This window comes from Panulirus ornatus, chromosome 16 (genome assembly GCF_036320965.1).
Source record: "Panulirus ornatus isolate Po-2019 chromosome 16, ASM3632096v1, whole genome shotgun sequence".
Taxonomy (NCBI): Eukaryota; Metazoa; Arthropoda; class Malacostraca; order Decapoda; family Palinuridae; genus Panulirus; species Panulirus ornatus.
This window is the reverse complement of record NC_092239.1, coordinates 5,070,178-5,093,319: the sequence shown is the minus strand read 5'-3', so window position 1 is coordinate 5,093,319 and position 23,142 is coordinate 5,070,178. Positions and strand designations below refer to the sequence as shown.

Sequence of the window (23,142 nt, the reverse complement as noted above, 5' to 3'; positions counted from 1 at the left end):
ATGTCTGGCGGATGTAACAGACGCCCTTGGGTAATACGCTGAAAAATCCCTTCTTCACACTCCCAGGGAGGTCTTTCGAAGCTCCAGCAGACACATCGCTGGCGAAATCAGGCTGGACTCCGTCTGTTTTGGATTTTCCCTGAAAAGAGGATTCGATTCATTCATTTGTCTTCGTCAGGTTTGATGACTCCGAGTCGGATCATAGATTAATCTAATACATAATAGACACTAAAGGGTGGCCAAGCATCGCTGCACGGCTTCCACGAATATCCCATAACATATACTCAGTGTAATTATAATATGTCGTCTATAAGTATACGAGGCAATATGTCCAGGACAACATGGAACTGGTATAAGAAATACGTCTCAGTTGTAATGGGAAGCAAAGGCGTTGTTAGTTAAAAAACTGTGAATGGCTACCACAGAGACGACAGGACAAACCGACATCAACAATCTGATTCTGGAATTTAAGTTTAGGTAAGATCGGCCACAACATTTCAAGTGGAACAAAAGAACATCGTTTGTATTTTCAGAAGGTAATTAAGAAGTGAATTTGCATCTGACCTGAGTTTTTCCCTGTTTCCTGTAAGCCTTGATGTAGAAGTCGAAGAAGAGGACGAAGAACATGACAGCCACACCACACAACCATCGCAGCAGCACTGGCGGCACCTCGCACTCGACGAACGCCAACTGCAAAACATGTCATTTGCTGTACGGGTCGTCATCCTCTCTCTCTCTCTACCTCATACCCTAAGATTCCCTAATGTACTTAGGGCAACGCCCTGCGATATCTCAAAAGGTGGTCTGACATATCTTAGATGTCACGATATATCCCAAAGATACTATAATACCTCCCACATCCTAAAATGTCTCATGACTGCTCTTAAAAATCCTTGGAATATTAGGCACTAAGACCCGAAATTATCTTACCGAGAGAGCGTGGAAGAAGACGATGGTAAACTGGATCATCTGGAGGCTGGTGAGGTACTTCTTCCACCAGAGGTATGGCCGGACGCGGGGACCCATGGCTGCCAGCAGGTAGTATGTATACATCACCGTGTGGACGAAGGCATTCAGAACTCCCATCAGGGTGCCGTGGCCACCTTCGGCAGGAGGAGGAGGAGGAGGAAGAGATGAGTCAAAGTTGTCATTCAACTCAAACCGCAAAACGAGGCGAAATTACTCTTGTAAGAGATATTCGTAAATTGTGATTCTCGTGAAGTTTTGCCTGTCCCTCCTTCACTCACTCACCTGGTTGGTAGCGGACTCCGTACCACACACTGACGGGCATGAGGGCGTGGTGGCTAACATGCAGGAGGGAGATGTGCTCGTACTTCTTGTGCAACACGAAGAACAACTGATGGAAAAACAAGTGTCCGACTTTAGAAGTAAATCAACATGAAACAACACAAGATCTGAGTTTCATCAGTGTGGATGTTGTATCATAAGGGCTCAAGTCTTTGGGAAGATAGACTCTAGCGACCTGATAGATGTGCTAAGGTTGTCTACTGAACTCCAGAACTATATATATTAATGTCTACTGACCGTGTCGATGAAGTCCACAAACTTGGAGACGTAGTACCAGTAAGCTCCGTGCATCATCTGTGGAAAAGAAGTGTAGCCAGAGTCAACAAAGATGAATAAGATTAACTCTCAGAGGGATGGCATGAACTGGATACGTGGAGGTTAAAGAGACAGATGACTCCTTCCTGCATAAACCAATATGGTCGACATAATAGCCAGATCAAGTTATGATTAGGCCGGTTTTGCAATTCGTAAATCTTGATCTACCAAGATGAAGGGAGAGAACGAATGAGCCAAGTGTGTTGTGCTCATTTCGCTTCAGGTTCCTTCATCCTCTGGTATAGCTGACGGAGAATTATGGGTAAACACTTAACCCGAAGACCCACTGTCAGCAATCCAGGACGCTGGAAAATCTCTAAAACAATAATTTTTGTTGTCAGTACAAATTCAGTGACACTGTGAAGGACATTGATTTCGCGTGGACGTTGTGACTAAGTGGTGAATGTTACAATGCCTCTAGGACTCACCCTGATAGCTAGTGGATTGTTGGAGAAGTCACAAGTCTGACACACGAACTTGTACGTGGTGAACCAACCGCTGATTCCCCCCTGGAAAAGAAAAGAAGACTAAATCAAATGCTTTGGAACATCTTATTCTAATATCTGTTATTGGAACACACTCATATCAGAGCCGTGGATGACAGAGGTATAGGCAAGAAGTATAGTGAAGGAGGAGGAGCAGTTGTTGTTTTAAAAGGACGGTGCTACTGATGTGCCTGGACTCGCTGACACTAAATGGAGTGATTATACGGGGTTATAACTGTGGTTGTGATGGCACACCAAGACTGAAGCTGACTGAAGGCTGCAAGTAAATACAACAGCTTTAGATTTTACCTTACATTTCTTAATACTGTCAAGACCATGTTTCATTTATAAAAGAAATGAGTACCGAAATACGCCATAACCTTTCGTTGAATTACAACCTCATACTTCTACAAATGACGGAAAGGATCAACAGTTACCTCGTAGAAAAGCCATGCAGAGAATACGACCTGGAAAGCATTGTAGGCCATCATGATATTCCTAAGGCCAGTGACGGGTTTCCTGTTCATCATATAGAGAGGCCCCCACCAAGTGACAGCGGCCACATACAGGAGGGTGACGGAGAGTGTGTAGAGAGGAGAGCGCATCAGGAGCCACGAGTCCTGTCTGGGGTCTGGAGGCAGCTGGCTAGCCACTGTCTGGTCTCCATACATGAAACTGAGGATGGTAACCAGCGTCGCCCATTTCCCGATCGACCTTAACTTCTGGAGTGTTTCTGTTGAAAAGGCATGAGTTCAGTAGAATTGCTTGAGTTAGTGCTCATAGGTGCCGTCTCTGATGAAAAGGAAAACGGCGAACTCATGAGAGAAAACTTTTAGACCCATACTCATTTAACATTGATGTAGTTATTAACTACCTTCCTCTGGATGTGGTGGAAGGCGGCTGGTAGTAGTTTTGTCTGATGGTTTCATGGTGGAGGTGCTATGGCTTATGACGGAGGTCCTCTCAACTCCTGTGATTAAAGATGAAATCAGTTTTTGATACTTAAACCTCATCAGTTAACGTTGGTTACCTCTAGACAACATGATTTAGTTAAGTTAAAAAAATATAGAAATATGGTTTTTGTCAGTCCGCTATACATGAATGCTAAATACCTCTAACAGACCAAGAGAAAAAGATTCCTCTGTATACTCAAAACTAACTGATCAAAAAGATATGATATATATATGGAAAAAGAGAAAGAATGACGTATATATAATGTTCGAAAAATGACCATAGGGCAAAGTATGAATTTGGACAGTGGGTCAGTATGATACAGTTATTCTCGTCTTATAAAAACCTGATCCCCCGGTGTAATAAACACCGGTAACCACACCCTGATCCCAAAGCCCTGAAGAAAAAATACCCCCTCCGTAGCCCTGTGGTTTAGTTCATACGAATCGTTATACTGATACTCAAAACCTTATAATGTAGACTCGAAACCAACACACTAGCACACGTTTGTCAAATAATGAAAAATGTTCAGTATATACAAAGGGAATCCTCAAGGGATAGTTGTTTACAGTGATTTTTGTTTTTCTAGTAAATTTCAGTAAAAAAAGAATGTTGTGGTGATGTGTGTGTGTGTGTGTGTGTGTGTGTGTGTGTGTGTGTGTGTGTGTGAACCATTATGGTTGCGCGATACCGTAGAAAAACATATTTGAGTCTTGCACGTGTTTGGAGGTAGTATATGTTCTTGTACGTGACTTGAATCATATGTATGTATGGGACCTACATTTCATACGGCACATATATACAAGGCTAAGAGACGGGGCAACACTAGAGTAAAACTCTCTCATCGTAACACAAAAATAGCAATTACATATTCATCAAACGTACTCTGGAGGACCTTATGTGCAGTGAAAGTGTGATTGGTGTTAGTTTAAACTCGAACATCTGAAGAAGGTGTTCAAGTAGTTGTTAACGACTGGTGGTTACAACTTTTAAGTTGATCGCCTGAGCGACCTTCGCAGTCGAAGGGCCTAAAGCCAAAATAACCAACCAATCAGCTTCTTACAAACAGGCTACCGGAGTAGGTTGAAGGTTGTTTGACTCGGTTCATCTTCCACTTTCAGTTTCAATCTTACCCCACCAAACTGTGTCGGTCAATGATTCAGACTGACCTATTAATGGTACATTGGTTGTGATACTTGTACTCAATACAACATAATCTGCATCAATATGTATATAAATTGTTACAAGTCTTCGATAACCTCCAGAAAGTATTGATCCGCAAAGATGATACCGTAAACAAGTTTTTTTTTCAAAGTACTTGTACCTGCTCGTTGGGTAATCTGCCTTGAATAATAGTTTTCAAGAGAGAACATCTGGAGGTACTCATGTCTTCCATCTTCCGAAAGAGAGGTATAACACAGTTGACATTCCTTCATTCTTGAGATGATTTACGTCAAACTTGGTAAGGGTTTGACTCGGGACGTCCATGTCATTATCTTTAGGAGTTTTAGAGGAAGAGAAAGAAAAGAAGTAGATTCTCCTCCTCCGTAGCCTTCCACAGCCTAGGAAGAATCACTGCGTGTGACCTGCAGTTATTATGAGCCTACGTGAATGATACTGGCTATCCAGTTTTGAGCACAGATTATTCCTCCTTCGCTTATACCTCCTCTCCGTCCCTCATCAGTAACACAGTCACGCCCTAAGCCTTCGTCGCTTCGCCGTGTCGTTCGCCACCTTCAAACATCAACCGTTAACTTTCGTACGTCCAAGTGAGTGCTAGGCGTGTCCTTTCTCCACGCACTTTGTCACCACACGTTAGCCAGAAGCTGGAGATTATATCGATGGTTTATATATATATATATATATCAAACACACAAACGATTCAATGCGATATGTTGAATGCGGTGGAGGACTTACGAACCAGGTAATGCGAATATGGATAAAACACACAGGTAGCGGGTGGCCGGGGTCGGTGACGAAGCAGTGAGCGAAGAAGTCTCCCAGAAGGCTTACTGAACGTAACTCCCCGACCGAACGTTGTATCACCACTGGCGGCAGACTACAGACTGTTTTTGATAATCAGGACTTCCAAAGCTCTCGTCTAGTCTTTCCTCTTTCAAGCTTTCCACTCCTTACCCTCAGCTGGAACTCACCTGCTCGTCCCAAGCCAACCTCTCCAAACCGGTCCAGAGCGAAGTGTACCGGACTCGCTCAAAGGCTTTTGGAACGGCCTTTCACCAACAGTCGAAAACAGACGAGAGGAGATTTAGGAAATTTGTGCGCTTGGATTTCCTTATGTTTACCATACGGTTGAAAGATAATTGTTCCAGTCTACTATCTTTACCGTGAGATAATTCTAAAAAATATACTGCTAATGTCCCGTTTCATCAGTTTTTTTGTGTCAGACTGGCCAACACGTATTGTATTGCAAGTTTTTCATAATGTCTAATTCAGATATAGGTAAGAAAGTCCACCTTTTCTGAGTATAAATATATATATATATATATATATATATATATATATATATATATATATATATATATATATATATATATATATATGGATGCATCATATTCACTACACGTATACCTTAACCTAGGCCAGGTACTCATCTATATATAAACCAGACCCAGTGGAAGAACGGGATCACAGGTCAAGAAATGTGACTGATGGTTTTCATTTGTTGCTGACGGTGAAAGCGGGATTGAAAATGAGTAAAATCTGATCATGTCTTCGATACGGAGGTGGCGCCGTGGGCATGAGAGAGAGAGAGAGAGAGAGAGAGAGAGAGAGAGAGAGAGAGAGAGAGAGAGAGAGAGAGAGAGAGAGAGAGAGGTGTTGTGACATGATGGCTCAATATGATGTTGGACAGATTGCTGGGTGACACCAGAACTCAAACGAGAAAGCGTACTTCGTATCGAGATCCTTCTCTCCAATGAAAGAAATCCTAATATTACGTAATAATACGCGGTAGAAAAGCGTAAGCGATAATGGAGAAGTTGATATTCAACAAATCATCAATTTATCACCGGATTATACATTCGACCATCACAGACTTCTGAAGCAGAGCAGTCACGATGCAACAGGAGAATCGATCATCAGGAAAAGAAGAAAAAAAAAAGATGTATGAAACCAGTGTATATCAGCAACTTTTGTTATGCTTGGAGTTGAACTCTCGAGTTAAAAGACCATTCATTTTTCAGTAACCATAAAAGATCCACTAATGTATATACAATGTCACTGAACACTTATCTAAAGCAGATATTTTTTTCCTACTGTTTTGCTTTTGACGTTAAAAGCGCATGAGCAATTTGCATTTCTTCCTCGGATACTATTTTATATTTCTGTGAGAACTTTCTAAGGAACTCATCATTCTTATGAAACAATAAGACTATTGTTCGTTGTCTTGCATGATTTTGCACATCTTGTGTTTCTTGTAAGAACGATATCCTCATTCCGTGAATTTCATTGCAAAATTATCAGAATCTTCAGAAAACGCTCTCAACACTTCTACAATTAATTAGTTATCCCTTCAACTGACTGTTTTCTATGGTGCACAAGATGGTGTTTCGCCTCGGTGCTGGCGAAACAGAATTATGGTGTTTTTTCTAACCTCAGGGGTCAGTGAAAATGAGATTTTACGGATGACCTGATGCTTCAGTCTTTTTCATATTCTTTCAACTGTTTCTACAGCATTTTTTTCATTTCTAAGCATTAGCATGAGGCACAAGGTGATTCACCTGTGCATCCTGCACGAGATCAATTATAATCTATTGCTTATAAGATACTGGCTGTACATCTGTTACTTAATTGGACTTTTACGATAGACATACACTTAGAAAACAGTCATCACGTCCATAGTAGGGAGGTCATTAAACCTTTGGTCCGGTCTGTGGGTACAACTACTCACAACCTGTTTGGGCACAGCAGACACTACACACTACATTCCTGTGAGCCGTTGTTCTGATGGAATATGAACTTAGGTGGCTGAAAATTCAGAAGGTAAAATGAATATGTAGTACATACACATCTATCTAATATATATATATATATATATATATATATGTATACATATATATATATATATATATATATATATATATATATATATATATATATATATATATATATATATATCCCTGGGGATAGGGGACAAAGAATACTTCCCACGTATTCCCTGCGTGTCGTAAAAGGCGACTAAAAGGGGAGGGAGCGGGGGGCTGGAAATCCTCCCCTCTCGTTTTTTTTTTTTTTTTTTTTTTTTTTTTTTTAATTTTCCAAAAGAAGGAACAGAGAATTGGGCCAGGTGAGGGTATTCCCTCAAAGGCCCAGTCCTCTGTTCTTAACGCTACCTCGCTAATGCGGGAAATGGCGAACAGTTTGAAAGAAGAAAGAAAAGATATATATATATATATATATATATATATATATATATATATATATATATATATATATATTATCCCTGGGGATAGGGGATTAAGAATACTTCCCACGTATTCCCTGCGTGTCGTAGAAGGCGACTAAAAGGGGAGGGAGCGGGGGCTGGAAATCCTCCCCTCTCGTTTTTTTTTTTAATTTTCCAAAAGAAGGAACAGAGAATTGGGCCAGGTGAGGGTATTCCCTCAAAGGCCCAGTCCTCTGTTCTTAATGCTACCTCGCCAACGCGGGAAATGGCGAATAGTTTAAAAGAAAAGAAAAAAAAAATATATATATATATATATATATTCCTATGAGTCCACGGGGAAAATGAAACACGAAAAGTTCCCAAGTGCACTTTCGTGTAATAATCACATCATTGGACTCAGGAATATCTTGATCACGCGCAAAATTGTGATCCTTTCCAATATATATATATATATATATATATATATATATATATATATATATATATATATATATATATATATATAATGTGTACACAATTTCCTTAATTTCTCTTATATGCTGACGTTTTCCATTGACCTCCAGCTCCCCCTAGTTGAAAACCACTAAGTTGGGGAAAGTTCCCGCGTTGCCTTTTAGGAACTTTTACTGTGTTCTCCTGAGAGGCGGTGAACATCCCGCGCGTCGAGAGCTTTCTTACACCCGTCCAGAAGAGGGATAACTTTTATGGACCAAGTTCTATCCCCTCCCCACCCTTTTCCGGTGCTTCACCGGGAGATAACGAACCAGTGTGGTGGTGCTGAGGGGTGGCGGCTTCGTGTATTAGCCTGTCAACTTTCCAAAGTCGTACCTTACATGATGGAAGGCAAACTCAGTCCTCTCCGACTTTTATTTTTTTCCTTCAAGACTTTCGTGTTTGGCAGCGCGGGAGGGTTGGCTTTCTCTTATGCGTGTGTCTAGAAATAATTAAACATAGTATCTTCATGGTACATTCGATAGCAGCAATCATGGGAGACATATGTGATTGCTCTGTGGATCAAGACACTCTCAATGAATATTAAGTATGAATATATATATATATAAAGTATATATATATATATATATATATATATATATATATATATATATATATATATATATATAAGAAAAATATAAGTAAATGTAAGAATGAAATGCGAAAAGTTATACAGACTAGGAGAGTGTGTCTCCTCTTTGGAAACAGGACTACATTTACATTCAATCCCAACGACTTTTATTGAACCTACTCTTCATTCTCTCCCCCAGTGATGGTGTTAGCCAGGTATGATGGCTGATATTACCGTCAAGTACCACGATCATGTTAGGTGTTTGAGTCATCAAAGTCCACCATAAGCAAAATAAAATGAAAATGTAAAAAGAAATAAATGATCTTTATTGATGATTTGACGTGGTCAATTTATTACCTCAGGAGTAAAAGGCGCTGGAAGACGGCCAAGTATATATTTGTTAGTTTCTACCGTAAAGAGAGAGAGAGAGAGAGAGAGAGAGAGAGAGAGAGAGAGAGAGAGAGAGAGAGAGAGAGAAAGTAGTTCCCTGGGAAGTTATGCACAGGTTTCTTTTCGGGTTAACTTTTGATCTGTCCTTTCTTTTTTTGTGTTTGTGTTTTGAGAAGTACTTTCCCGTGTGTTATCAAATGTTCATTTATTTCTTGCACACCTAAAAAAAAAAAACATTTTTTTCTGTGTGCAATTGACTACGTCATAACAGATATGAAACAACAACTTTTTTTTACTTGTAATGCATTAGAAATCTACTTTTTTGTTACATGTTTCATTGGCATCTTTATCAAACATCTTCCTATTTTTCAACCACCATCCATCTGTTGGATATCCACTGAGGTCAAGAATGAACACGAGATGCATAACAGTACCAGATAAAACATTGATTTTGAAGTCCTGTTTTGAACAGAATTTGATACACAATACCAGCTGGGATGGTTGTGCAGTTCGTTTAGATTGGCTTCAGACCTATGGACTTGCCATGTCATTTGAACAGTTACAATCGAGTTATATGAGACTGAAAGCTTTGGGAGGCGTCAGAGGTATCTATCAGACCACATACACTGTCTCTCTGTATAAGGCGCTACAAGATGTGAGACGAAATCCCTCGCCTACGATGAATCTTTCTGGTGACTTGATTATAAGCAGACAAGGAGGAGTTGTCAACCGATCCATCCTCGACTCCGACTTTCTTTTGTTTGTTCTGGCCGTGGGTGAGGCTCAGCGGAGCCAATACTATGTACATCTCTGGAGAGGAGCTTATTATGGCGTGGGAAGGAACGATAGTCATTTGGAAAGAGCTAATTGTGCTCCAAGAGGAAGCCAAGCCTCTTGTGCTATGGGAGAAGCGCTTAATGTACAAGGAGCTTCTTATGGAGCGGAAGATGGTAGCTTATTTTCACATCGGAGGAGCTTACTTGTTGCGGAAGAAAATCGTGATGCAGAGGAGGAGGAGGAAAGCTATTTCCGTGATGAAGGGGTTCCTGCCAGTGTTTTGCTTCTGACTGCATGAAAAGAACTTCTTTCGGTGTGGGAAGAGCTTGTTACGACATGGGAGGAGCGCATTGCGGTTTGGGAGGAACTTACTTTGACATGGGAAGAGCTTATCATGATATGGCAGGAACTTATTATGATATGGGAGGAGATTTTTGTGATATAGGAGGAGTTTATTACTGCGTGGCCAGAGCTTGGTGTGGCGCAAATAGCGCTGCAGAAGTTTAGTGAGGAAATGAAAAGAACTCACTGTCGAAACTGGCGAAGCGCGCAGTGCTGTGGGGACAACTTTTTTCATGGTGTTGTGAGAGCACTGTTGAGTGTGGGAAGATCTGACTGGGATGTGAGCAGGGCTTGAAGAGGTGTGGGGGAGGAATGTCCCGTGGTGTTGGAGAGTTCTGAACCGTGGGAGTAGTTTTTGTCTCGGAGGAAGAGATCGTCGTTGTGAAATATGAGCCGAGATCGATGCTCTGTTGGCGCGTCATGATCTGGTGAGCTGGGGGCATCAATGGACGAATGAGTAATAGGTTGGTATCTACTTTTAAGTGATGACACCACAACGTAGTGGCGTTGCCACGGTTAGGCATTAAGTGTCCGGTCTTATTCGCTACCATCCACGAGCAGGTGCAGACCCAAACCAGCGTCGTGACCACGGCTGATACCGATCAAGATACCCTGCCACACAGGGGAGCGAGTGAAAGTATCTAGACACGAGCCACCATAAAGACCTGCCCGACCACGAAAAATAAAGATGTACTGATGATAGTCCAACATACTTCTGGTGGTGGAGGAGGAGGAGACGTCATGTGACTGTGGTGTTATGTTGAGGATGGTGGTAACGATGTGTGGTGGTAGGGGTGATGGCATGTGACGGTGGTATGTGGTGAGATGTGACGACGATATGTGATGGTGGTGATGATATGTAACGCTGATAGGGGGATGGGGAATATGTGATTATGATGGTAATATAACTCTTGTGTGCGCATGTGTACACGGTAAGTCATATGTGAAAGTTCTGTTTAGATGTGTTACATTCACACATGAATGGTGGTCGACCCAGACACAAACTCCAGGGAGCCTGTGCGAAGGGGCAATAGGGTCCAAAGGTTGCCCTTTGCTAAGACACACACATTCGGTACATTATACTTTCTCCTACTTTTACATAGTATTGCCAGACTCGATGTCTTCACTCTCTTATTCACATCTATTTATCTTCTCCTCAGATAATCTCACGTCTTTCCCATGCCTTCCATTCATCATCACCCAGACAGGTGAGGTGAAGTGTCATATGATTCATCATCACCCAGACAGGTGAGGTGAAGTGTCATATGATTCATCTTCACTTCATTCATGGACATAATGGCCTCCAACGGCAAGGACTCGAACCTTGGCATGGTAACTGGGTACAATGACCAAACCTCATAGCATGGGGTACCCAGCCAAGCGGTCAGTGTACGAGGTTCGAATCCTTGCTATTGAAGGTTATTGTGTGTGTGTGTGTGTGTGTATATATATATATATATATATATATATATATATATATATATATATATATATATATATATATATATATATATATGCCTTTATCAGCTGAATTTCATTTCTTGCATCATTTCAGACCTGCAACATTTAAATCGTTTACAGAAGATAAAGAGAGAACATAGAATACCTCTTTTGTAATATAATTTTTCCTGTGTTATTCGACATTGTTTATAAGCAAATAATCATCAACAAGATCTTGATACTTACGTTAATCATTTCAAACACGAAAACAGAGATTTGATTACTGTTGTTTATATGATTGATTCGTTTTGCATACGCTTTGCGCAGCCATCTGTCTTCGTAGATTTTTTAGGGTTGCCAGACCTAGGTTTGGTAGGGGTCATTGTGTTCACAAGAGGCTCACTTTCACCTCTCCAGTTACGATCACTTGGCTCATCTTAGTGTTCTCTCTGGTAGTTTGTTGGGTTTAGCGACCAGTGACCTATGAGGGAGGTCATATTATCTCCAAGTTTATATGGCTATCGACTATTGTAGGGTAGTCAGTCAGTCAGAAAAAAGAAATATATGTATTTCGTGTGTGTAAATTGTGTTGAGGGATATTGCTGGATACAATGGAGATTACATGTAAGGTGATTAAGGAAGAATTTCTCCCATCTGTCACATGTGACGGCCTCCTCCTCTGAATTAATCATCGTTAAACAATGTGCATTCATTCTACAACGTCCGTGGTAGAGCAGGAGGCTTGCAGAGTTCCAGTGTGTGTGTGTGTGTGTGTGTGTGTGTGTGTGTGTGTGTGTGTGTGTGTGTGTGTAGTGCCTCTCCTTGCACATGTAGCTATGAAGTCCGAGATGCAATGCTGCCTAGGGGAGGGAGGGAGGAGGGAGACGTATATCGGCGTATAGCCACTTCGATGACAGGGTCGTCCGTATCGGCTCTTGAAGTCACTCGCTGCACATGTATCAAGGAGTTGTAACGTTGGCTCTCTCTCTCTCTCTCTCTCTCTCTCTCTCTCTCTCTCTCTCTCTCTCTCTCTCTCTCTCTCTCTCTCTCTCTCTCTCCTCTGTGTTGTTGCTGGCTCGGGAGCTGTTCGAGTGTACCATGACGCCGTCGATGACTTCCTGACTCCACATCGATGGTGGAGGAGGAGGAGTCTTCTGTCACCAGACGTTGGCCCTGGTGATGGCCATCGTCTGTCCGAGGCTCACATCCACACTGCCACGTTAGTCACTTAGACTTATAGATGATTCTTTTCATGCCTGAGGAGTTAAGTCATTGCCCTTGATCTCCTGTGTCGTGTGATCAGTAATCCCAGTGGGTGACGACCGATCAAATTTGCCTATAGAGACTGCAATTTAGACCAAGCCAACGTTAATGTTTACGGATGACAACGTGGGGTATTGCTGGAAGCGATGGAGCGTAAGGTTGTTCTCGATGTGGCCATTAACTTCACGTGGAAAGCAGAATCGTTGTCATATACCGTTGTCTCCAGCGGCAAGCGAGGCTCTTACATACCAGCGCTCTTACATACGCCTGCAGACCTGCCCATCCGCCTGCATAGCAACACATCGCTTTTTCTCTCGCCTCACCTCAGTCAGGCGCTCCAGGGGCGAGCCATCTCCTCCGATCACTGAGAGTGGCATCTTGCCTTTTTGTTTACTCCTGGCGTATAGAGAAAGTGAAAACAACAAGATGTCGTAGGCGAGAGTAGCCATGAGGGTGGAGGATTGTTGGCCGATTCCCTTCACCAAGATCCTCATTTGGTTCGTTGGCTATTTTGGGCGTCAGGTCTCTCGCTCGCTAGGATCAGTAAGGCCATCAACCTCAAGGTATAAACAAACCGCGGAAATCACGTTTATTGAACAGCTTCAGATATTAAAGATAATTCTAAGACCATACACACTCTCATTTCATTGTGGCCCCTATCATACACGTTTATAATGCATATATTGCCATTTGAAACACACAAGTGAATGGCTCATGGCCATAATCATCACTCGTGTCCTTACGTACACATTTCTCTTCCAAAGATTTAAGTTTCGTATCGAAGTCTCTATTTCTCGGTTTTGTTTATTCCAATCTGATATAATCATGGCATAGCGTGTAAATCCCTCTTTTCAGAAATTTACGGAAAAGATAGTCGTAACAGACACATTTCACGTAACATATATACAATTTTACCTTCACAACCACATGGATTCATGCCATATCTTGGACTTTCTTTTTTCCTTTTTCTTTCACTACCATTCGTTGTGTAATCACATCAGACACCGACTGACATCAGTGGGTATGGGGTTGAACCCTTAGACCATTATTATCTTACTACATATGACTTTCTCTTGTGCACCGCAACCCTTACAACCCTCCAACCATCTCTCGAAACCTTCAATTCCCGAAACCAATTCCACTATCCATTAATCAAGATCATACTGTTACCTCCATACGGGTATTGAGAACGTGTATGGTCTTTAGAATTATCTTGAACACCTGTACATACATCATACACAACCTATACATCATACACAACCCATACATCATACACAACACGTACATCATACACGACACATACATCATACACGACACATACATCACACAAAACACATACATCATACACAATACATACATCATACACAACACATACATCACACAAAACACATACATCATACACAATACATACTACTATACATCATGCACAACACATACATCACACAAAACACATACATCATACACAACATATATAACTATACATCATACACAACACTTACATGGTATATAACACACACATATCCTCTCTCTAAAAGAACCCAACCTCCCTGAGTCTCACTTGGCCCTACGTGTGCCAGTAATGCCACCTCGTGAACATCAACACCTTCTTGACCTGTGTCAGTAATGGTACACCTAAGAACGGACTGTCATTGACACCAGCTTGTGCCAGGTTTGGTCTTGGGAAAATCTTAACCCAAGATAATGTTTACTGGCATGAATGACCCTTGCCGTCAATAATCCTGTAGCAGACATACCAAACGACCGGCCTACCACGATCTGGTGCATGTGTTTGGACAATAATATATCGATGATCTACTCAGAGAACGTTGAAGCTGCGGGGGGGGGGGAAATTCTGGCAAACCGCTGTCTACATCAATGTGTTTGCATACTGACAAGCAGAATCTTAAAAAGGAAGCGTCGGAATATTGAACAAATGTTTGATACTTTCCTTTGCTCAGACGACGATTTCATAATCCTTTAATACTAAGGGAAAGGATGACTTCAGTATTACATTCTATATAGAAGTACATTAGGGAGAAACAGCAAGGGATCAGGACACACACACACACACACACACACACACACACACACATACATGGTTGGGTGGGTCATGAGGCGAATGGAGAGTCGACGACACTCGCTCCCCGGCGAAATCGTTCGAGGTTCGTAGGTTCGTTCAACGTCACCCCCATCGCGTCGGGAAAGAGAGAGAGAGAGAGAGAGAGAGAGAGAGAGAGAGAGAGAGAGAGAGAGATGGAAAACTAAACTAACTTTTTTTTTTATCTCATAACAACCATCTTGTATGAGCAGTATGTTTCCAGTAAGTGAGTCAACATCCTCAAGATAAGTGGGTCACGTATGAAGCAGGGTTCATTGTGGTTTTCGAATTGTCTTCAGCGGTGGTAGAAGATGGTCGATGCAGTTTTACGCTGACATTCTGAATGATCCTGGCCACTAAGGTATATACTACATATAATCGAACCAGTAACCAGGTGTTACATATGAAATGTGAGAATTTGTGAATTTACTCATATTATCTTGAGCTCCTGAAGGAGATTCACGTTTTCGAACTAGTTAATATTTTTGATTAAAAACGTGAGATTACATAGCTTTGATGAACGCTCACAGTCGACGTATCCTACATTCAGATAAGCTGAAAGTCGACTTACCAGACTCATTTGAAAGTCAAGGTCAGGTGAAACTGCCCGCATGAAGATCAAGTGTTACAAAAAGAGAATCATTCACGAACCAGATTTTGTGAACTCGCAGACCCAAAGCGTCACTGACGAACACCAGTTCATGAATGTTGCTTGTCAACATTCATAGGCGTGGTCTTTCCACTGAATACAAGATTTCTAATGTTATTCAACGCGTGTGAACGTTGATAAACAGGTGAATTAATGGATGATTATTTTCAATCAAAACATTGTTTTGATTGTGCAGACAAATCATGCTTTACCTTCTTGATGACGAGGCACGGGCCAGGAGCACAACTGGACGACCTTGGTAACGACCAGCGAGAACAACGGTGCTTGACCTGCCCTGAAGGGTGTGATCAAAGATCAAACCTGGTATCATACCCAGGGGTCAAACTGTCGTACTTGAGTATCATACCCGTCGAGCTCGAGTCGTATTCTTGAGATCAATGAATGTTTCATTGCTTTCAGAGGTCACATTTATCTCTACAGGATACTTAACTTGGGCAGTGTTTACAGAACTTACGCTAATTTACACTAGTTCCCCTTAAACATACATCAGCAGTTTATCAGTCACGCAAAAAAAGAAAAAGAAAAAACACCTAAACTCCCCTTAACCCCACACAGGTTAGATTTCAGTTTACCACCTCGCAAATACTCAAAACCACGGGGTTTACAGGATCGCTACCTGAAGATGAAATAGCCATATTATCTTCAGCGGGAACGTATGTGTGCAATGCCCTTTAAGGTTAGGTTCGTCAGGTAACAGTGTAAGGTAAATGTTTGCGCGAGATTCGCGATTACGAGTGAAAGTTGAGCAACTGCATTGGAGATGATTTCTTTGTTAAGAACCTGCAGCTCTATGGATGGCCAAAGCCTTCGTCTAATATAACGATCCGTAAGCCGTAGACTTAATCGTGAAAGCACTGAAATTATATGGTGCTGAAATTGACTGGGTAGCAAAAAACGGTTCCTGTCGTGTGTTGAAAAAAAAAAAAAAGAGGAAAAAAAGAAAAAGGACGCCTTTCACCACATTGTGAGGGGGGACTTAAAGACTTACCTTGAGTGAAATTTTATGGAAATCTCTCTGCCACTTGCATCGTGGAGGTCAGGCAGGACTCTCTCTCTCCCTTCCTGTGTCTTGGTTATTCCTGTATGATCTAAGCTCATCCACGAAATTTATTTGTCTTAAGATGTAATCCTAGAAATTCTTAATAAGAATTCTTTTGGAATCGTTGTGTCCCAAAGTGACTGAAGGTCAAAGGTGAATACAGAAGATAATGTGACTTCATTTTAGGAACTTTAAACAATGGCAAATGATTGATACATTAAACATTAAAATCGAGAAATGGTGACGTATTTTTGAGCCAGAAATAGAACATTATGTGGGATAACGAAAGTGAACAATCAGAAATGTATGAATACGTCAAAGCAAACCAGTCTTTGATGATCAACATTTGTTTTTCGTTCTAGTTTAAAGTTGCTGGACGAAACACACAAGCGAAAAATCTTCGTAGCAGAAGAACTGATAGTAATATTCTGACCAATGAAAAGAGTAAGTACCGCGCAACAAGACCCATAAACTTGTTATTGTGTCCTGACGGACCAATCACATCAACCGTTAAATTTTTAAAACATTTGTTTCTTCCTTGTTCTCCTTTGTACACTATCTTTTTCTATGAAGTAAGAAATGCATTTTCATTAAAAGTCTTTTAACGTGGGGAATTGAAATAAGAAAATCTAATATTGAATGTAGTACATACAATACAGCAGCCAAAGCCATACACTGGCTGAGGTGGGTCGTGGCAACAGAACAGCTGTGAGGGGCGGAGGTACGTATTGTTCGGTGTCTGCTTACAGTTTGAATCCCGGATATGTTTTTGCACGTCCTTCCATTAAGGGCATATATTTTTTCTCATTATTTTCTTTTATCTTTTACGTTCCGGGACAAAAACAAAACTCACTGAAGCTGATCATAGTTTTTCTTATTGAATAAAAGTTTACGAACCCTCCCAAAAAAATATATGTATGAATAAGTCTATGAATAAGGTACAAGACTCCTTTTGGTAAAGGTTTCACAATTTCACATCCTCCCGCGATACTGGGTTTTTGTACTCGTTTCTCCAGCAGGATTTGTGTCCCTTTATGTACGTCCGCCATTATTTACGAAACATTTTTTTTCATTCATGTTTCAGAGTTCGTCCAGCTATAACCTACAGCCATTAAGAGACCAAACCTGACTAAGATAATAAACATTTTTCTTTGTTATCGCCTGCGGCCAGTACGTTATCATCTCTGGTGATGTGCGATTGGTCTATCATGATCAGAAAACTTGGCAAAGATTACCTCTTGGGCAAAAGGAACTAACGTTTCTCGCTTCCGCGACTTCGAACTGCTTGTGCTTCGAGGTGACACGGGCGACCTCAATGTTGCACATACCTTACCGTCGCGATCTGTTGTCAAAGCCTTAACGGAGCCAGTGGACGGAAGATAACAAGATGACTGACAACCTTCATCAGGTCTCGTTTCTGTGGCTTGAAAGCTTTGCCATCAAGTCTCGTGTGAGACGAGACGCTCATTTTTGCTATATTGTAACTTATTATGAATCACTGAGGGTAGGAAATGATAAGAATCACGAGTGGTAACAATCCGCGTGTGAGACGAGACGCTCATTTTGCGATATTGTAACTTATTATGAATCACTGATGGTAGAAAATGATAAGAATCACTTGTGGTAACAATTCGCGCCACTGACAAGGCGAGAAAGATTGTTGTATGCAGTTCCTCTTGAAGGAAAAGCCTCTGTCTTTTGAACATGTACGACGTTTTCTATTCATCGTCCATCATAATGGCTTCTATGCGGCTGGGTGTCGTCTGTCTGTCTGTCTATCTGTCTGTTTCTTGTGTGTATTATACGTTGGGCGATCGCCAACTCCGCCAACGATTCTTTTAAATTGATATTTTAATCATTACGTGATGACTTCGATTCAGCCCTTTCATACGAATGGTGGAAGCAGTAGCGCACTGAAAGCGTAGTTGGAACATGGAATATTCCTGACTTTGGAACTCTATTTTCCGTAGAGCAAGAAGAAGAAGAAGAAGAAGAAGAAGAAGAAGAAGAAGAAGAAGATATTGTGGCCTGTGGGCTGAGGAGGATCAAGGAACAAGCTAGCGTTTGACACAACGTTGGCTTTGAGAATTCAATGTGTCTTGGAGCGAGGGAGGAACTAGAGTATGGTACACTCCGCGTTAAGATGGTGCTCTTGAATGTGAAGACCTCCGGAAGAGGCCCTGGAGTAAGATGGTCCCTGGAACATGGTGCGCTCCATAACCTGATGGAACCTGAAGTAAACTGGGTCCGAGTGCAAAGAAAAAACAGTTTAAAATGAACCTTGGCAGCTGAGCTTAAGCTCGATCTGGTCCTGGAAGGTGGTAGGATCTTTGGCTCTGGAAGGTGTTGGAACCTTGGGTCCTGGTAGCTGTTGGGATCTCGAATAACGTAGTCTTTGAAATGACTTGAAACAACACCTTCTTGTGTTACAAGTTGAAGGAACTACATACTTCCTGATTCAGGGTGTTAGTGTCACTTGCTCTTGATATAAGGTATGAGTTATCACAACATATGATTCACGTCACACTCCTTGATGCCAGGTATGAGGAGGCACCACATACTTCCTAATACCATGTATGAGGAGGAACCACATACTTCCTAATACCATGTATGAGGAGGCACCACATATTTCCTAATACCATGTATGAGGAGGTACCACATATTTCCTAATACCATGTATGAGGAGGCACCACATACTTCCTAATACCATGTATGAGGAGGATCCACATACTTCCTAATACCATGTATCAGGAGGCACCACATACTTCCTAATACCAGGTATGAGGAGGCAATATGCACCAGGTATGAGACAGCCCCTCACTTCCAGACGTAACCCATAACACACCACACATTCCACAACAGCAGTAAACACACTCTTTTCACATCAACGTTATTTTAAACGAATTTTTCACTTCGTAAAGTCAATTGCCTTGCGACACATCGGGAGACTCGGCTCTACAGCGTCATTCTCAGAATCTGATTCCTTTCGCCGAGCACAAAACTGGGCAGCAAGTAGAGGTCCCCTTCGGGAACCATTCGTCCAACTTACCACCAAGAGACTTCTGCGTTAATGTTGCTGCTAACAGCGATACTACTGCAGCTGCTGGTGCTGTTCCTGCCGCCGCCGCTGCTGCTGCTGCTGCTGCTATCGCTGCGCACAGAGAAACAGGCACACATACACACACACATACACACACTCTCCAGCTGATAACGCCACAGAGTAAATGAGCCGAAGACCATGTTTCGTAGCGACCAAGTAAAAGGTGGGACGGTTCTTACGACCGAGCGGGGAGGAGCTCCCGTGGAGCTACGGGGTGGGAGGAGCTCCGGTGGGTCTCTGGGCGTGGCTAGCGTGCGTTAAGGGCGGGGAAGCAGTGGACGGAGTTGGGGCGGGTCTTGTGAGGGGGCGAAACCCTTTCTCCCTCTCTTTCTCCAGTGAGGTGGCGATTCTTGCTGAGGAAGAGATATGATCACCGAGCATATGTCAGATGGAGATGAAGGAGAAGTGCTTTCATGAGAATATGATCTGCATTCTTAATATGAAGGGAGGGACAGAGACAGACAAGACATGATGACGTGTGAAAGTGAAATGCCTCGACAGTGACCAAAAGTCTCTTTGGAAAACCCAGAGATAAAGTTAAGGTAAAGAGAAAGTGGTCTTTTATATATGTCTCCATTAAGCAGAGAGATCAAAAGTATATATATATATATATATATATATATATATATATATATATATATATATATGTATATGTATATATATATATTCGTTCTTTCAAACTATTTGCCATTTCCCGCGTTAGCGAGGTAGCGTTAAGAACAGAGGACTGGGCCTTTGAGGGAATATCCTCACCTGGCCTCTTTCTCTGTTCCTTCTTTTGGAAAATTAAAAAAAAAAAAAAAACGAGAGGGGAAGATTTCCAGCCCCACGCTCCCTCCCCTTTTAGTCGCCTTCTACGACATATATATATATTCCATGTTCTACGTTTTGCGAAATGGAGGGAACAACTTGGACCGGGTGATTTGGTTGGATAGCTATTTGGGCTTTAGGCTTATCAATACGTCTGAGGGTTATCAAAAGACCTTCGTCATCGTCAAATGATAATCACCAATATGAGAATCGACAACTGAACCATACGTGATCTCACTCTATACCCAGCTCTTACGCTATATCAGTAACCGTGTTTTAGTTTGTATGGAGAAAAAATATCTTCAAATTTGATTCTCTGGCTTACGTTACGAGAGATTTTTTTTTCTTTATATTAAACTCTTCGTTTTGCAATTGTTACTGAAAAATTAACGGGACATTTATCTTCTATTTTTCATTTTTTGGTCGCAGGAAGCAGCCGTTGACGGAATACATTTGATAGACTTACGTATGCCACCCCTTCTCAGGGTTTGAGACATGACACAATAGAATACATCAAACCAGAGCTCAGATCCCAACTGAGAACGTTCCTCACGAAATTCAGGCCTCAGTATTCGACTCTAAATGAAGCAAACACATAATCGAATTCGGTGTTCTTGTGTCTCGAATGCAACTCCTGCATTATCAAATAAATGTTATATATATATATATATATATATATATATATATATATATATATATATATATATATATATATATATATATATATATATATATATATATTCCTATGAGTCCACGGGGAAAATGACACACGAAATATGTTTTGAACAATCACATGTTTACCAAATGGCGTCCTAGCTTCGTCTCTTCGATATATATCAACTGACTGCTATATTTCTCTTTTGTGTCTCCCCTGATGATGTGATTATTACGCGAAAGTGCACTTGGGAACTTTTCGTGTTTCATTTTCCCCGTGGACTCATAGGAATATCTTGATCACGCGCAAAATTGTGATCCTTTCCAATATATATATATATATATATATATATATATATATATATATATATATATATATATATATATATATGAAGTGCAGGAGAATGGGACTTTCACTGGGGTTCTTGCGAGGATGAGCGGAGCATCAGGAAAGGCCTCTTTGAATCTTCTTAGACTGGCAAAACACCAACATACTTATTATCACATCTGGACAACTTTTCTCGCAATGGTTTCTGTTTTGATAGCCAGTGGGCAGTCGACAGTCATACATAAAGTTGGTACTTCATAGAATACTCAAAATATCGTTTTTCATTTCACATTTAACTTTTGGCTGGTCGTTTTCAACTATTTGGGCTCTGGGTCATGAATGTCAAGTTATAACCAAGTCGAAAATATATCTTTAGATGCTCAGGTAATTCTAGAACTATACACGCTCTCGTTGTATCTATCGACCTTTATCCTATGTATAGTGCTTAATGGCTAGTCAGCACTCGACAAGCATTAAATCCATCATACTCTGAATTAAATCATACACAACACACACATATAATCGAAACGAACCCATACACTTACAATCTATAGTGAATCTAACCAGCTAATGATAGTGTTACCAAGAGTAACATAGATTTGAGGAGATGATAGAAAGTAATACACAAACCTCACACCTATTGTGTATGACCATAACAACCATCCAGCCTTCTTTTCACTAAACTTCCGCCTTCACTAACTCAAGGAGGTGTGGTGGCAATATTGTGTGTGGCTCAGTAACGAGAACCTATGGGCCACACACAAACTTAGAGTATATGTGAGGATGAATTATCCTTCAACGAATGGAGAAAGTATCAAAGATTTTTTTCTTTTTTTTTCGGTTAAAGGTTATAACTCCCTGATGGCCCTTAACAACCCTTGCAATGGATGGCCCACATCACCAACCAGACAACATGTTTTTCCTGGGTGAGGAAGAACATCAGTTCGAATATGTTCACCTCAGATACAGCGACAAGACAGCACTGCGAGTGCTGGCCATACATCTCCAGCAGTACAAGTGAAGTACGGAGAGGCTTTAGAAATCTCTTCTCTCACTGCCAGCCAGTGGCAAACTGGAACTAACGTTAATCTCCAGTATCCTCACGTAGGTTAAGTCCCATGACTTGCAAAGCCGCAAGGCAAGGTACAACCACCAACTCTCCTGATGACAGTCGTAAAACAAAGAGGTAACTGGAATGTAAAATTGTATTCAGTCACTCAGGGAACAAGAACAGAATAAGGCAGAATTTAGTGACTTAAGTCGTCACTCATGCATGTGTATGTTGTCTTAAGAAATGTATATATATATATATATATATATATATATATATATATATATATATATATATATATATATATATATATATATATATATATACAAGCAATCGCCGATAAACCAGAAACTAAATGGTTCATGCTCGATATAGAATAGGTAACATACCTGTGCTTCAAATGAGAAGAAAAAAAAGGTCTTTCACATGGGCTAAAAGGGAGAAGTAGCTAATGGCGAAAATATAAACAGTAGCAAGATGAGTAAGATGATAAGAGAAATCAGTTTGAGGAGAAACATCCGAAAGTCTGTTGAAGGCCTATAATTTGAGCAGTTTCCCAGAGGGAGTTATTTTTTTAAACTGCAAAATTGTCGTTTTTCTTTTGTCTTTATTATATGTTTTACCTCTACGGACTTTAAAGTATTTTGAATGAA

General features: G+C 41.2%; 1 protein-coding gene across 2 annotated transcripts in view; it reads right to left on the bottom strand.

Moving 5' to 3' along the window:
- The window catches only part of LOC139754079 (very long chain fatty acid elongase AAEL008004-like), a 24,153-nt gene extending 4,367 nt beyond the window's left edge, over positions 1-19,786 (bottom strand). Inside the window, exons 1-9 of one of the 2 annotated variants that reach the window (XM_071671128.1) lie at positions 19,596-19,786; positions 2,983-3,078; positions 2,546-2,841; positions 2,052-2,132; positions 1,546-1,602; positions 1,252-1,357; positions 931-1,103; positions 565-690; positions 1-139 (exon numbers count right to left, since the gene is read on the bottom strand). The exon at positions 1-139 is cut by the window's left edge and continues 4,367 nt beyond it. In XM_071671128.1, coding sequence (XP_071527229.1) covers positions 1-139; positions 565-690; positions 931-1,103; positions 1,252-1,357; positions 1,546-1,602; positions 2,052-2,132; positions 2,546-2,841; positions 2,983-3,037 — 1,033 coding nt within the window. In that variant the 5' untranslated portion in view covers positions 3,038-3,078; positions 19,596-19,786. Of the gene's footprint in view, positions 140-564; positions 691-930; positions 1,104-1,251; positions 1,358-1,545; positions 1,603-2,051; positions 2,133-2,545; positions 2,842-2,982; positions 3,079-4,980; positions 5,401-19,595 lie in introns of those variants that run through there. The other variant, XM_071671129.1, reaches the window with a different exon arrangement.
- Between the last annotated feature and the right edge of the window lie 3,356 nt (positions 19,787-23,142).